We start from the raw sequence: 16,328 nt of genomic DNA, 5'->3' as shown, positions 1-16,328 counted from the left end.
AAGACCGTGCATCCATCCCAACAGACAAACATGGCTTTGACATAGGGGTAGACAGATTACCGGCCTGGCTGATTATTGTGACCGATATTTGGCATTTTTCCAATTATCGATATTGTTGTTTTTATTGACGGACTAGTGATGATTTCAATGCGCGATATCAAGTCTGATCAGCCTCCTTAATTCATCTGCCGTCACTCTGTAGTCTCAGAAATGTCTCCGAACAAGAAACACAAACCAGGAAGTTAGCTTCTCTCACATTGGCTAATGCTACACTAACGACTAGCAGCTAACGGCTAACAGCTAGCGGCTAAGCTAGAAGGCAGCCACAGATTAACCTGAAACAGATTCTGGAAAACAATAATTTGTAAAGCTTTAAGATCTGGTCTTAGTGGACAATAAAAGTGATAAAACAGTAAAAGATTAAGAAAATAGAGAACAACAACAGACTTAACAGTAGGAACCAAACTGATTTATATCTGTTGATCCCACATAAACAGAGGAGAGCGTCTTAATTTAATTGAATCACTCATGTTTCTATTTTACAGAATTTGCAGATTTCTGAGTCACTTTGGAAACGTTTTGAGTCATTATAGTCAATTTTTAAGTCATTTTGGGGCATTTTTGTAACCATTTTGAAGATTGTTTCAATGACTTTGGAAGTGTTTTTAATTATTATGGGGAATTTTAAATCACTTTTTGAGTTTTAAGTCATTTTAGAGAATTTTAACTCCCAATGGATCACACATAAACAGAGGTGAGCATCCTGATTTAATGACTCTTGTTTCTTTTTGACATATTCAATTATAGTCACCCTTATTAATGAAAGAGTCTAGGTATGATTGACAGGTTCTCTGATATCACATCTGTTAAAACGTCACATTTAATGTATATCGGTTCCAAATATCTATATATTTCTTGAGTACCAATAATCTGCATCGGTAAAAAACAAAAAACTAACCCATATCAGTCGATCCCTGCTGCTTACTTTCTTCCATGAAGGAACAGTGAAGCTTGAACAACTGTGGACTAATTGCACTGAAGTTAAAAGAGACTATGTTGAAATATAACATAAGAACAATCTTTCTCCTGTGATGTTTGATGTTGAGGCTGAGAACTTTTTGAAGAGCCCTTGTACCTTCCAGTTTCTCAAAGCAAGAGCTGCATCACAGTGACGTTTTTCACTCTGCAGCTTCCACACCTCGTCATCTTCTTTTGTTTCTAATCAGACTTCCGTGTGGACCTCATGTTGGACCGGCTGAAGCAAAAGGAGGCGACCAAGCGAGCCCTCTTCCTCCACAGTCGGAGCTTTCAGTACTCCAAGAACATGACGGTGAACAACGGAGGGACCACAGCCTGCGAGGAGCAGGAGGTCTTCCTCAGGGTGAGGAACAACAGAAGGAACTGATGAAAACTGCTAGAATAAATGCTCTGATAAAGGAGAATTGTCTTTAAATGTGATGTTTGAACTCTTAAAATGAGCACACAGGTGTTAACAGTGATTTCAGTTCAGCTCAGAAATGCAGGCTGGACCAAAGTGACGGTTTGATTGCAGAAGAAAATACTTCTCGCACCAGAAAGTGTCACAGGAAAGCTAAATTAGGGGACTGTGTTTTTTTTTTTTTATCCCTCTCAGGATGATGGTGAGTTCCGGGATAAGATCACTCCCATCTCCGTGGTGATGGAGTACAGTCTGGACTACCAGCGGGCTGCAGATCAATCTGGACTGCTGCCCATCCTAGACATGTCGGCGCCGTCCAACGTCACCAAGCAGGTAAATCCACCGGGTTGGTTCTGGTTCATGGTGATCACATAAGATAGACTGTTTTGATCCCACACTTAGGAGCTTCACATATTGGAGCAGCTAGATATGAACGAAGAACAGTAAGAAACAACACAAGATAAACTAAAGATGCCATGAGGACCTTGTGTTGAGTTCACATGTACAGATATGTTATGATGGATATCTACAGGTATGACAGGATTGATAAAGTACCCAACTGTAGGACACATACATGATACTGTGTTTAGGAATGTGAGCCATGTGAGCACAGAGCTTCTGTAAAAGTCTGACTATTGGTTCAAGTTCTTGTTTAGTTAATTCAGTGACCAAAAAACAGATGACAGCCAATGAATCTGTAGCTTTTGTGGCAGATGAGATGAGATAAACTTTGTTGATCCCTCACTGAGGAAATTCACGTTACTGCACCTGGATACACGTGAAAGAAGCAGGACAAGAATTAGTACAATACTCCTAAAAATAAAGATGTAATAAAGGTCTCATAAAGACAGTGTGCAAGGCGTGATGAATTTACATCTGGATATGTACAGATGTGACATGATGAGTAGTGGTCTTTACTACTTCACAGTGTCCTGCTTTGCTACGGCTCACTGTAGAAACTGATATTGATCAGTATTGTCTCATATCTGTCTTTATTTTTTGTTTTGTTTCCTTCCTTTTTTCATTTTTCCTCTGTCTTCTGTTTCTTCTTCCTCTTTCTGTCAGGCTCACATCCTGTTGGACTGTGGAGAAGACAACATCTGTAAACCCGACCTCAAGCTGTCGGTGAAGAGGTCAGAAACTGATCATACTTGTACTTCCTGTTTATTCTGCAGTCGGCATGAAGTCTGTGTTTTATCTCAGGAATAAAATCTTACAGTACTCAGACTCACATTGAGATTAAAAGTCAACAAAAAGACACCATTTGACCATGATGACTAATTTGTGTTTTCATATTGAAATGGGATCATATTTCTTGTTCCTTTATATGAAATCATTCCAGCATTTTTTGCTTAAAGTTTAGTCTGACGCTGTACGTTGTTAACTCTTCCTGTTCTTTGTTTTTGCTGTAGTGATCGTGAGCAGATCTACATCGGCGATGACAACGCTCTGACGCTGGAGGTCAGTGCTGAGAATCAGGGAGAAGGAGCCTACGAGGCCGAACTTCACGTTTATCCTCCTCAGCAGGCCGACTTCACCGGAGTAGTCCGCAGTCAGGTAACATGCTCATTCAGACAGATTAACATCACAGAGACGCTGACATAAACAAGAAAAGCACTCAGAGAAGTAGTACTCCTCCAAGGCTGCTCAGTCGTTGTATGATTTCCAACAGATGAAATCTTGAAAAAATTTGTGGCAGAAATCACAGCAACCTACAATGTGGCCATTTAATATAGATGTACCCAAAAACAAAATGACCTTGCACTGAGCACAGGCATGTGTTATGCATGTGTATGTTATGTACAGATACTGAATCACGTGACCTAAATATGTAGCGGGCGACGGGAATTGATGGGGAAACACCCCCACAATTTAATCAGTTGTTCCTTGTATCATTTCTGATGGATCAGTCCAGATAAGTCCTCAGCGGTCGATTTGTAGTAGGATCTCAACTATGTGATCATCAGCAGGCAGCTGATGTAGTGTTCACTTGTTGTCATGGTTACAGTGACGCCGTGCCGCTATCTCACAATGACACAGAAATCTTTAACAAATCCGTGGATCCAGACTATAAGCCGCATCTCTGCCAAAATCTAATCACTTGGTCCTTGTGTCATTCTGACCTTCCCTGAAAATTTCATCCAAATCCGTTAGTCCATTTTTAAGTAATGTTGCTAACAGACAGACAGACAGACAAACGTACACCGATCGTCACATAACTCCACTGTTCCTTGGTGCAGTAATTATAGTCAGAAATCATACTCCTTCTTAAAGACGTAACTCATTCAGATTCGAAAGGCATATTGATAATGTGACTTGCACTGAGGATATAAGAATAAACATCTGTAATATCCACCTGGAAGTCATAGAAAAAAGACACTTCAGAATCATGTCAAGTCTCACAACAATCCAGTGATAGCTGTCTGTACATTCATGGATGTATTATAACAGGGTGTTTTAACAGGAACTGCTAATAGCCAATTCGGCATGCATGTAATGGCACCAACTTGACCAAAACAGGCTGACAAAATGTTAAATTAGCATCAGTGAACTGAGTTAAAGCTGAGATGGTTGCAAACTGAAGAGCGTTGTGTTGTTTTTATTTTTCTACAGACTCTCTCCAGACTGTCCTGTGCTTACAAGAAGGAGAACCAGACCAAGATGGTGGTTTGTGATCTGGGAAACCCCATGAAAGGAGGAACTAAGGTCAGTGAAGCAGCAGCAGGTCGATCAGAGTGGAGCTGATCTGATCTGTGTGGACAGTTCTGACTGGGAGAGTAAACAAAGTGAAGTTTTAGGAAGTAATGTTAAGATGACAACAAATAGCTGTGGATGATGGAGGATGATGAGGACATGACATAATTATTCTTTATACAAGATATTATATAGAAAGGAAACACTGAACTGATTTTTAAGGTCGGTTTGTGACTTGATAACTTCTTCCTGCTCTCTGATTGGGCTTCGATTTTCTCTTCCTGTGCTGTGATTGGTCAGATTCTGGCCGAGTTGAGGTTCAGCGTCCACCAGCTGTCGGAGGACGACACATCTGTCAAGTTCGACCTGCAGATTGTCAGGTAGAAACGGTTTTTATTGTATTATTATTATTTTTATATTATTATTCATCAGAGGCTTCCTCCTTGAAACTTTTTCAATAATAAACTACAAGTATTTAAACAGTGTTTTTTGACATTTGAGATTGATATGTCAAGTATTTTAACGTAATTGTAAAAACAAGTACCCATTTATCCATGTTCAGCAGGTTTTTTTGCACGTTGTAATTTGTGGCAGTTTGAACAACAACATTTCAGCAACTATTAAAGCTAAAAGCCTGAAATTTTCACTCTTATTTCTCATCATGTCATTGATTCAGAATCTACAATATTGCAAAGCCGAGAAGCATCCCCACATGATGATACTGCCACCACCATGCTTCACTGTGGGGATGTTTACTGTGATATACAGTGTTTGGTGTCCAGTAAAAATAGCATCTATTTTAAACAATATCTGAGGAATTGTTTAAGATAAAAGCCTGAAATTTTCACTCTTATTTCTCATCCTGTCATTGATTCAGAATTTGTAATTTTGGACAAATAGATCAAAAAGTCTCTGATTTTGGGTGACTTGAAGTATGCAGGAAAAAAATGAAGCCCATCTTTGAGCTCACATTGACAAAAAACCTGATAATGCAGATGTCAACTAGTGGTATTTGTAGCTGTGTGTCACAATAATACAAAACTAAAGATAAAGAATGCTTTTTTTATATGAAATACTTGGTTATAAAAATGAAAAAAAGGTATTTTTGTCGAACTTTCATAACTGATTGAGCAGGTTTGACAAGATGTTTCAATTTTATTTCATATTTCATGTCACTTATTTCCCACTATTTGATCCATTTGTCCAAGTTTGCAGATTCTGAATCAATGAGATGATGAGAAATAATGGTGAAAATTTCAAGTTTTTATCTTTAATAGTTTTCTAAATATTCTCGTTTAAACATCACATTTCAGTGTGTAAAAAAACGGGCTCATCAGGGAGTTTTCTTAATCTTGGACAGTATTTAATAAATCAAGGTAAAATTACAGAAATATCTTTATAAATATCCATATTTATGAACAAAACACACTGGTTATTTGGAGTGACTGGGGCACATCTTCACCTGCTGGCATCAAAACAAGGTTTGGTTTTAGAGTAATTAGTAATTAGACTGAAAGTAATTCGAAAGAAAGCTGGCACAGATGTGATTCCAGAGGTGGAGCTCACTGAGGTTTACCGAATACTGCTGGTGTCAGAAATCACATTTCAGCATTTCAGTTCATGATATTTAACACATTTGCATATTTATAATAAAGCTGCAATGATTAACAAGTTAATCATCTTTTAAATTAATTGCCTATTGATATTTTTAATATTTTTTTTCTAAAATTTTTAATTAGATTAAAATAAATATTTTTCCAATATTTTGAAAATGTTTGTCTGATTTTTTTTTTTTTCTAAAATTTTATTTAAAAAATTGTCAGATCACATTTTCACACTTTATTAATATTTTTAGGACATTTTATTCTAATTTTATTTAGGTTTTTCAGTTAGTTTGCTTTTTTAAAATATTTTTTTATTTTTACATTTTTCAGATATGCTTGATATTTTTAACATTTATTAACATTTTTGAGATATTTTATTAATACTTTTATTATATGTACTGATTTCCTTTACATTTCTAGATCATTAAAATAAAATTTTATTTAAAATAATTTTAATCAAAATTTTTCTGATATTTTGTCTATTTTTTTCATTTTTTAAAAATTTTTTTCAAATATTTTTTTTGTTATATGAAAATTATGTTAATATTTTGCGAGACCTTTTAGAATATTTTTCAGTCATTTTATTAATATTTTTCAGATCTTGTTTTCACAATTTTAAATATTTTTGGGATATTTTATTTGTTTTTCTGTTATTTTTAATGTATTTTATCTTTTTCTCCTCTTTTTTTTTTTTTTACATATTTCAGATATTGTAAAATTGTATTTATATTTGCTGATTTCTTTTATAATAATTTTAATCAGGGTTATTCTGATATTTTATTTATTTTCTTCTGTTTTTGGCAAAAAAAATATTATTTTTTCATTATATGAAAATTTTATCAATGTCTTTCAGATATTTTAGAATTTTATTTCAGATGTTTCTTTCCAAATTTTATTAATATTTTTCAGATTGTGTTTTGAAACTTTATTCATATTTTTGGAACAGTTTATCCACATTTTATTTTAGCGTTTTTAGATTTATTTTAATTATATTTTGGGGGATTGTTCAGCATTTATTTTTGTAACATTCTTTTAATATAGTAATATAATAATAATAATAATAATAATAATAATAATAGTTTGTTAATATTTTTGGTATTTTATTTATTTATTTTAGATACATTGTTCAGATATTTTACAAATAATTTTATTAAGATTATCAATATTTTTCTTATATTTTGCTCATATTTTTGATATATTTCAGAACCTAATATTTTACATAGATATAGTAATTTGGTAGCTTTGTTCATATTTTATAGACTGTTGTTATAGACTGACTGATTTAGGATTATTTTTCTGACATTTTTTCAGAAAAACATGACCTTCCAGTATTTTTTCAGGAAGCTATAATAAGTACAGGACTCCAAAATGTAGACTACAAAGGGACAGAAAACAAGTATAAAATTAAAATATAGTTTTATTTCTTGCAGTGTTATGGAGGAATTTAGTCTGTTGTACTATTGCACAATAAAACATGATTAAATTAGCTGTACCCATAGGAATCTTAGAATCAATAAATAGCTGCTTTACTGTGCAAAAGTTTTCCTCAGCCAGTGTGCCATTTTTCTCCAGTTTTTTGGAAATATAAATTACAGTAGTTAACATTCCAACTGGAACAGAGTCTTAATATTTGTAGAAACATGTTTTCACTTTGTAGAAAGCAGCTTTAAAACGTGGATCAGAATACTTTGCTGTATCCAGGAAGCATGTCTTAATTATCGTTTGGTAGCAGCCACAAATATAAACTTAGCAGAAATCATAATTTACAGCTTCACAGAGAAGAAATGAAGGAATTAACTAATGACAAAATTACTCAAAGAGCTGAAAAGTGACTGAAAAGTAGAATCAGCTTTGACGTGTCGTTAAAAACCGTGACACAAACATCCAATCTAACATTTATTCTGTGACAGAGTGTAAATCCAGCTTCATTAATTAAAGCAGCGACACTTTTTCCTCCTCAACTGAATGACAAAAACTGTGAAGGAAAAGCTGTCGGTCGGCCTCCACATTCCTCCGCAGGTCAGAGAGTGTTTGTGTTTCTGTGGGGAGATGGAGGAAGTATGTTAATGAGAGGGTTCAGACGTCTTTGGTTACACTTCAACTCGACACTGAATGCTATATTTACTGGCCTTTAAATGGGTTTTATTTTTTTATTGTTGTGTATCTTTTAACAAATGAATCCTGGGTAGATTACAAACCTCCTTTTGCTTCATCATAGTTCATAATTACAACCTAAAGCCACTGTTTCCTCCACATTTCTTCACTTTTTATCTAGTTTTAGTCTTTTCTTGGCAATGTGTGTATTTTAGCCATTTGATTTGCTTGTTTTAAAGCAAAAACATTTCTAGTGTAGTTTTTCTTAGTGAAATTCAATCATTTTTGTTACATTTACAATTTTTTATGTCTAGTCTGTGTTGTGTGTGAACATTTTAGTCATCATTTTCACATATATTTAGACAAAGATATTTTTCAGGAATATTATTAATATGCTGACAATCGTCCGAGTTTTTTTTTTTTTTTTTTTTTTTTTTACATTTAATTTGTATTTTTTAGACATTTAACATTATTTTATTAATATTTTGAAAATATTTTTGCGAATATTTTTCATTATTGCAACAATTATTTAATATATTCAGATTTTTGTTTTGGGAATGTCTTTCAGGTGTTTTTTCACATTTTTTTTTTTATTTTTAAATTCATTTTATTTATATTTTTGGGATATTTTTCAGAATTCTTTTTTTTCATTCTATTAATCGTTTTGAGAATTTTGGATAATATTTTATTAATATTTTTCTATTTTTGTCAAGATTTAATTTAGATTTTTTTCTGCTGCTTTGGGAATATTTTTCTGATGTTTCTTTCAATAATTTTTTATTCATTTTGATTTTTATTTTTTGGACAATCTTCTGATATATTTTTTAAACATTCTGTTCATATGTATATATATAAAATAGATTTTTCAGATATTTTATTAAGAATTTTATGAAGATTTTATCTATAATTTAAAATTTTCTGATATGTTATTTCCATGTTTCTGTTATGGTTCGCTGCCTATTGTTTTTTAGACATATTACTAATATTTTCTGTAATTTTATGAATATTTTACAGACTTGTTGGGACAATTTAGGAATATTTTTAGACATTACATCAATATTATTTCACCCTTTATACCCCTTTTTATATACATGCCTTGCATGTCTCCCCAATGACTCTTACTCTGAATGACCTCTACAAATAAGTCATCGTTGTGTCAATATTTGTATTAGTTTAAACAAATCCTGTTGATATATTAGTCAAATAGGAAGTCATAATTACAAACGACCTCAACTGTTCTGTCTAGTCTGCCACCTAGTGGCTGCTTTTAGCATAGCAGCAACAGAGCTTGTTTTTCTGTCTGTTTATTTCCATCCATCCATTATCTATATACCTCTTAATCCTCACTAGGGTCATGGGGGGGCTGGAGTCTATCCCAGCTGACTCAGGTGAAGGCAGGGGACACCCTAGACAGGTCACCAGTCTGTCACAGGGCTACATACAGAGACAAACAATCACTCTCACATTCACACCTACGGGCAATTTAGAATGATCAATTAACCTCAGCATATTTTTGGACTGTGGGAGGAAGCCGGAGTACCCGGAGAAAACCCACGCATGCACAGGGAGAACATGCAAACTCCATGCAGAAAGATCCCGGGAAAGCCGGGACGCGAACCAGGGATCTTCTAGCTGCAAGGCGAAAGTGCTAACCACTACGCCACTGTGCAGCCCCTGTTTATTTCCATAATTGTATTTGTTTTGTATTTTTTGTGTAGTTTTTTTATCACATGAAGCTGATTTATCATGTTTATATTTCAGTTCCAACCAGTTTGACAACACCAGCCCTCGAATCTCCAGCGTCACCAAGCTGGCCGTCCTCGCCAAAGTATCCATCAGAGGGTAAAACACACTTCTATTTATATTTTTATGTCGTCAATAGATTACATGACAACATGAGTGTGAATAAGAATTGTTCTTTTGTCTCATAGTGGGTAGAAATAAACCTTCAATGAGACAGTTTGATAATCTGTTATGAGTCCAGTACTTGAATAATTTTAGTTTATAAGTAGTTTAGTGTGAACAACTTCGTATTATCTTTTCTGATTTGTTTGTGACTTTAGCTGCAGATTGAACAGAAATAAAAGCAGTTGGTCGTGTTTTTTCTGCAGGTCGTCGTCTCCCGGTCAGGTGCTGCTTCCCATCGCTAACTGGAAACCCAAAGAGCCTCCTGTAGTCGGAGACGACATCGGACCGCAGATAGTCCACGTCTACGAGGTACAAACACTCACACAGAGGAGACAGAGGTGTTTTTAGCTCCTCTGTTTATTTACATGGGATGGACAGACAGCACAATGTAGTTCTAGGTTTTTATTGGTTTCACTATGAACATCTGCTGGATATTTTTTACTTTCTCAATACATCATTTCCTATTTTTCTAGCAATTTCAAATGTAATACGCAGGTGGTTGTGTTCTAAAAAACAGCACATTCTTTATTGTTCTACTGTAATCAATTAGCACTAAACTGTGTTGAATGTTCTTCAAAATATCCCATCATTTACAGCCAAATACAGCAAATGTTTTAGGTAAAGTTTCTAAGAAATTACCTGGAAAATATAAAATCCTTTCACAAGTTTTCAAGATCCCTTTTTTCCCCACATTTTTAATGAGAATTAAAGTTTGACTGCATAATTCCACAGTGGTATTATCTTATTTTAAAATGCAAAACTTAAAAAAAATACTTTAAAATTCAGCCATTTTGCAGTGCTTTGGTAATTATTTAAACATTCTTCCCTTTGTGTGCAATATGAGATTCTATGCTTTAGATTATTATGTTGTTTTTCAGTGTTTTATTGTTTGTTTTTGGCCAAATACTGCTTGTTTTCAAAGCACTGCATGGAATGAAAGGTGCTAAATGAATAAAACTGTTATTTTAGGATTCAGCAAACCTCCCGACAGACATCGGACATGAATCATTTTGCTCCCAAATGAGTCGTAGTGTTTGTTTTTGGAGCTTCCGAACCTTTTCTAACCAGTTTCTGTCTGTTAAAAGTGTTTTTGGAAGGAGAAAGAGATACCAGACTACAGTTTTGACTTTATTTACTCAGCTCCTGAACAGTGGACCCAGTACGTTCAGCAAGGCGTCGCTGGAGGTGGAGTGGCCGTACCAGTTCAAGAACGGATCTCTGCTCTACATCACCAGCTACGAGACCGAAGGACCCATCAACTGCACCACCGAAGTTCAGATCAACCCACTGAACGTCTCCGTAAGACACAAAACACACAAACAGGAATGAAAACAGAGACAAAAACACACCTTAGAGCTTCTTTATGGCTCCATCAAAGCTTTGCTGAGTTCTAGAAAAGTACTTTAGAAGATATTTTTATAATCCTGAAGGGAATGTAAAGCAAACTGTTTGAAACTTTGGACTTAATTGAACTGCTTTAGAGTAAATAAAGTTGTCAGAAAATGGCGCTAGAGACAACATGAGCAGAAGAAGAAGCTGGAATTAGGGCTTGACCCGGATATCCGAATATTCGGCCGTGACGGTGGTATCCGAATATTTATGTTGAGATCCGAATATTCGGATCACACACACACACACCCCCCCCCCCCCCCCCCCCCCCCCCCCCGGACGACGTCGCACGCTCAGTATTCGTCTCGTCAATTCGCCCGCTGTGACCCTCCGTCAGACGTTATGATACGAACCGATTCTAATATTCACCTCTCCCCCCTCACTTTTAGAACGTTTCAACATTGTAATTGACAATATTTATTCCGAAGTTAATTCTTTAACGCTCCAACCCATTTACACAAAAGCTGGCATACCATGGTGGTAAATTAGCAGCAGCCAGATACTGGTTTAACATGAAGTGGTTGGTAGATTTAAGGCACAAAATGATAATTTACTATTGACTGAATCACATTTGGACATCTCTGTCAGTGGCTTAAAAAGTTAATTTCACTTCCTGACACACGTGTTCACACACACACGCTCACGGCTTGTCTGGTCAGTTAACAACAAAAGCATTCAGAGAGCAAAGTACTCCCCCAAGACTGTTCATTACCTGACCTTGTGTGTGTTGTGCACGTGTAGGTTATGTACGGATACTGAATCGCATGACCTAAATATGTAGCGGGCAGCGGGAATTGATGGGACTCAGAAACACGCCCACAATTTAATCAATTGTTCCTTGTATCATTTCCGATACGTCCACAGTGGTGGATTTATAGTAGGAGCAATAATGTGATTATCAGCAGGCCGCTGAGGTAGCGTTCACTTGTTGCCATGGTTACTGTGCCGCTATCAGACGCCGTGCTGCTATCTCAATGGGAAATCCTAAACAAATCCGTGGATCCGGAATAATTACTCTAACTTCCCTTCATTCTTTCAGAGCTCCAACAGATCTGGATGCAACAGCTTCCATTACGGTGATCTGTCTGGTCTGTAGTCTGCTAGTTTCAGCCGTTCTCCTGATATGTTTCTTGGTAGAAAAGTGTTCGACAATCGATTTTTTTTTTTTTTTTTTTTTTTTTTTTTTGTATTCCACCACAATATTACACGAGTGTAAAACAGTTTACTTCCGCTTTGGTGAAGAACATCAGGGAATGAATTGTTTTTCACGGTCTTCAGCAGTAATTTTTGCTAGCAAATGAGAGACATTAGAATCGGACATGTTTGCATCTTCAAACCAAAAACAAGGAAGTGAATTCAGTGACGTACGTGCATTATGTTTGCGCTGGGGACTGCTATGATTGGTGGAACGCATGGGAGGCGGGCCAAAAATGCAGAAAAGCTGCGGTGATTGGACAAAATTGCAAGGTCGCACAGAATTCGCAGAGATTGGTTGAATTCGTGTGAATTTGCACGATTGCAACATCGCGAATTCCTGGAGGGACTGATTAGTTTAGGTCTAATAAAGCTCTAAAAAGCGTTTTTCCTCCTCACACAGTTAGAGGTCAGATTTTAGTTGCTAAAGAGACAGATATTTCCAGATTAGAGCCAAATGAGAAAGTTTGGCTTAGATCCATGAGTTTACTCCCTGTGGTCATTACTCTGAGCTGCACTGTACAAACTCTGTGTGTTTGTTTCAGAACCCGTTGACCTCCCAGAAGAACACCAGCGTTGTTCCACCCAGAGAACGAGAGTCGGAGGGACGGAACCGAAACCATGTCATGAAGAGAGATGTGGAGGCCCGAGACGCAACCAGCGACTTGCAGATACTGGTACAAACACTTGTAAACACTAATCACTAGATCTCCATGGTAACTGATGCTGCAGACATAAATTTCCATGATAACCGATGATGCAGGGCTAGATCTCCATGGTAACTGATGCTCCAGAGCTAAATACCTACCGACAACAACCTGCTGCATCTTTAATACCTCACAATCTGTCTGTTGGAATATTTTTTAACCCTCTTTCACCTCGAACTTCTACAGTTTCTCTGATCTTGAAGAAAAACCTTCGTTTGTGTTCTTCCATCAGGTATAATTTCCTGTTGGAACATAAATGGCTGAATAAATGGCTATCTGTGTGTGTCTTTGTGTAGGACTGTAACACAGCCGAGTGTTTGCGGCTGAGATGTCAAGTCGGCCGTCTGGAGAGGAGGAAGAATGCCATCCTCTTCATCTACTCCCGGCTGGATGTCAACAACTTCCTCAGGGTAAACAAACAAACAAGCTAACAAATTTGTCTTTTTTTAAAGAAAATAATGCAGAGTTTTTCAGATTCAGGCTTCTTAAATTTCAATATTTTCTGGTTTCTTTCCTCTGTGATGACAGTAAACTAAACATCTTTGGGTTGTTGGATTTCCAGGATGGATTTGTTTGACGTGACTTTTTAAATTTTTTAAAATTTTGTTTTCAGACTGAGAACCAGAATCGGTCGTATGTGGTTCGATCCACGGCCTCCTTCAGCGTGATTGAGATGCCGTACAAGAACCTGGAGACGGAGCTGCCATCCAACAGCACAACTGTGAGACGCTAGCAGTGACTGATTGATTTTGGTGTTTGAAGTTAGATTTTTAGGGAGATTTCTTGAAGCCACAGCTGCACTGATCTCAATGGTTGTATTAAACACAGTCTGTCTGTCATTATTACCAACACAGGCAGCAAAAAGTCCTCATCTGATGTTTAGAAGATGTCAGTGGAGAACTTAAATGAATTAAATATGAATATCCAAAGCCTGTTTCAGACCTCAAATATGTAACATTGCTGCTCCATCAAGCCAAAGAAGTCTTATTCAAACTGTACTATACTTTTAGATTGGTGTTCCTGATCGCATTTTCAAACATTCATCAAATGTTCTGGAAAGAGACACAAACTAGTCAATAGTTTTCAACTAGCTGAGATCGGTTTTGGTCTTAAAAACCTCTCGAGATCACTTCTGTAAAGTCTTGTCTCAGAATTTACCGCATTTTTACTTGTTTCAATGTCAAACAAAGAGGACTGTGGGTTTATTTTGAAGTCTGGTTTCAACTACAACTGCAGATATTTATGACTAAATAGCTGATTCATTGTCTGACTATGACTACTTACCTAATGCCAAGGGGTTAAATGACTTGTTAAAGGTGTAAAAGGTGAATTTTCTGACTTATTTATTGCTGAATGTTGTGTTTCCAGGTGAGCGTGTCGGTGATATGGGTGACCGACGGTCCTCCGCCGGTACCGGGTTGGGTGGTGGCTCTGGCTGTTCTGGCCGGACTTCTGCTGCTGGCGCTGCTAATCTTCATCATGTACAAGGTGAGAAACAAAAACTACGAACACAACTAGATGTCCACCGATCATCTGTTAGCTGCTGTATGTTGTTTTTTTTGTTTGTCTCATTTCTTGTTTTTAGTGCTGCACTGCTCACACTGTAAGATAATTTCTTCAAAAATAACTGGATTTCTGCCACAGTTTTGTTAGTTAAGATTTTTGAAGCGCTAGGAGTTGGATGTTTTTTATTTTATCCCAGTAACAATATTATAGAACTCTTCCAGCTGGGACACTATTGGAGTGGTTTCACCATCGTACCTGCTGAAAGAATGTTGAAATATTGACCATAAATACAAAAAAAATAACACAACTTCAAGGATTTTTTTCCTCATAAAGTGCCTCTGACTGCCACCATACTCTACATTTTTAAAGCTCATATTGCGAGTTCCTCTTAAGGTAAAAAATAAAGGTTTTAGGAAACTGACAGAAATTTTTTGACCAAATTTGCACCATCATATAGCTAGTTTGTATTATTTGATCAAAGCAGGGGCTGCACAGTGGCGTAGTGGTTAGCACTTTCGCCTTGCAGCTAGAAGATCCCTGGTTCGCGTCCCGGCTTTCCCGGGATCTTTCTGCATGGAGTTTGCATGTTCTCCCTGTGCATGCGTGGGTTCTCTCCGGGTACTCCGGCTTCCTCCCACAGTCCAAAAATATGCTGAGGTTAATTGATTATTCTAAATTGCCCGTAGGTGTGAATGTGAGAGTGCTTGTTTGTCTTTGCATGTGGCCCTGCGACAGACTGGCGACCTGTCCAGGGTGTCCCCTGCCTTCGCCCGAGTCAGCTGGGATAGGCTCCAGCACCCCCCGCGACCCTAGTGAGGATTAAGCGGTGTATAGATAATGGATGGATGGATGATCAAAGCAGGGTTGTACCATTAAAATCCAGATGTACATATCAACAAACCTGCAAAATTTCAGGACTCCAGCTACATTATTTCTCATTTTATGGCTCTTTAAACATTGATCCACAGCATGATACTGCCACCACCATGCTCTGCAAAGACCAACATGACCCACCTTCTTAATAACATACAAAAAAAATTGGGCAAATATGAGATGGTCAGTCGTGAACTTTTTTTTTTTAAATGTGGTGAATTAAGGTGGAATGACTCTTGGATAAACATCCTCTGATTATTTGTGTCTTTGCGCAGGTTTGTTGTTATTGAAAAAAGTTTAAATAAAGGTTGAAGAAGAGGATAACATGTTGTTGAAGAGAAACCTCACATTCAGGACTAAATATGTGATTTCTATTTGGTTTCTTCTTGATCTGCTTCTTCTTCTGCTTTTTCTTCTTCATCCCTCTGCTATACATCTTTTTGTTTTGTTTCTTACCCCTCCTCTTCCTCTTCTTCCTCTTCATCTTCTTCTTCCTCCTCTTCATCTTCTTCCTCTTCATTTTCTTCTTCTTCCTCTTCGTCTTCCTCTTCATCTTCTTCCTCCTCCTCTTCGTCTTCTTCTTCCTTCTCCTCTTTGTCTTCTTCTCCCTCCACTTTGTCTTCTTCTTTTTCCTCCTCTTCTTCTTTTTCCTCCTCTTCATCTTCTTCTTCCTCCTCTTCATCTTCTTCCTCTTCATTTTCTTCTTCTTCGTCTTCCTCTTCATCTTCTTCCTCCTCCTCTTCGTCTTCTTCTTCCTTCTCCTCTTTGTCTTCTTCTCCCTCCTCTTTGTCTTCTTCTTTTTCCTCCTCTTCTTTTTCCTCCTCTTCCTCTTCGTCTTCTTCTTCCTCCTCTTCGTCTTCTTCTTCCTTCTCCTCTTTGTCTTCTTCTCCCTCCTCTTTGTCTTCTTCTTTTTCCTCCTCT

At 36.8% G+C, this 16,328-nt stretch overlaps 1 protein-coding gene across 1 annotated transcript in view; it reads left to right on the top strand.

Moving 5' to 3' along the window:
- itgav (integrin, alpha V) overlaps positions 1 to 16,328 on the top strand; it is a 66,397-nt gene that overhangs the window by 44,667 nt on the left and 5,402 nt on the right. Inside the window, exons 19-31 of the mRNA XM_055015101.1 lie at positions 1,227 to 1,381; positions 1,634 to 1,771; positions 2,504 to 2,571; positions 2,851 to 2,995; positions 4,052 to 4,144; positions 4,433 to 4,512; positions 9,592 to 9,672; positions 9,942 to 10,047; positions 10,879 to 11,037; positions 12,867 to 12,998; positions 13,325 to 13,438; positions 13,642 to 13,749; positions 14,397 to 14,516. Coding sequence (XP_054871076.1) covers positions 1,227 to 1,381; positions 1,634 to 1,771; positions 2,504 to 2,571; positions 2,851 to 2,995; positions 4,052 to 4,144; positions 4,433 to 4,512; positions 9,592 to 9,672; positions 9,942 to 10,047; positions 10,879 to 11,037; positions 12,867 to 12,998; positions 13,325 to 13,438; positions 13,642 to 13,749; positions 14,397 to 14,516 — 1,499 coding nt within the window. The remainder of the gene's footprint in view (positions 1 to 1,226; positions 1,382 to 1,633; positions 1,772 to 2,503; positions 2,572 to 2,850; positions 2,996 to 4,051; positions 4,145 to 4,432; positions 4,513 to 9,591; positions 9,673 to 9,941; positions 10,048 to 10,878; positions 11,038 to 12,866; positions 12,999 to 13,324; positions 13,439 to 13,641; positions 13,750 to 14,396; positions 14,517 to 16,328) is intronic.

This window comes from Amphiprion ocellaris, chromosome 11 (assembly GCF_022539595.1).
Source record: "Amphiprion ocellaris isolate individual 3 ecotype Okinawa chromosome 11, ASM2253959v1, whole genome shotgun sequence".
NCBI lineage: Eukaryota > Metazoa > Chordata > Actinopteri > Pomacentridae > Amphiprion > Amphiprion ocellaris.
The sequence above is the reverse complement of the archived record's forward strand: the minus strand, read 5'-3'. Positions and strand labels throughout refer to the sequence as shown.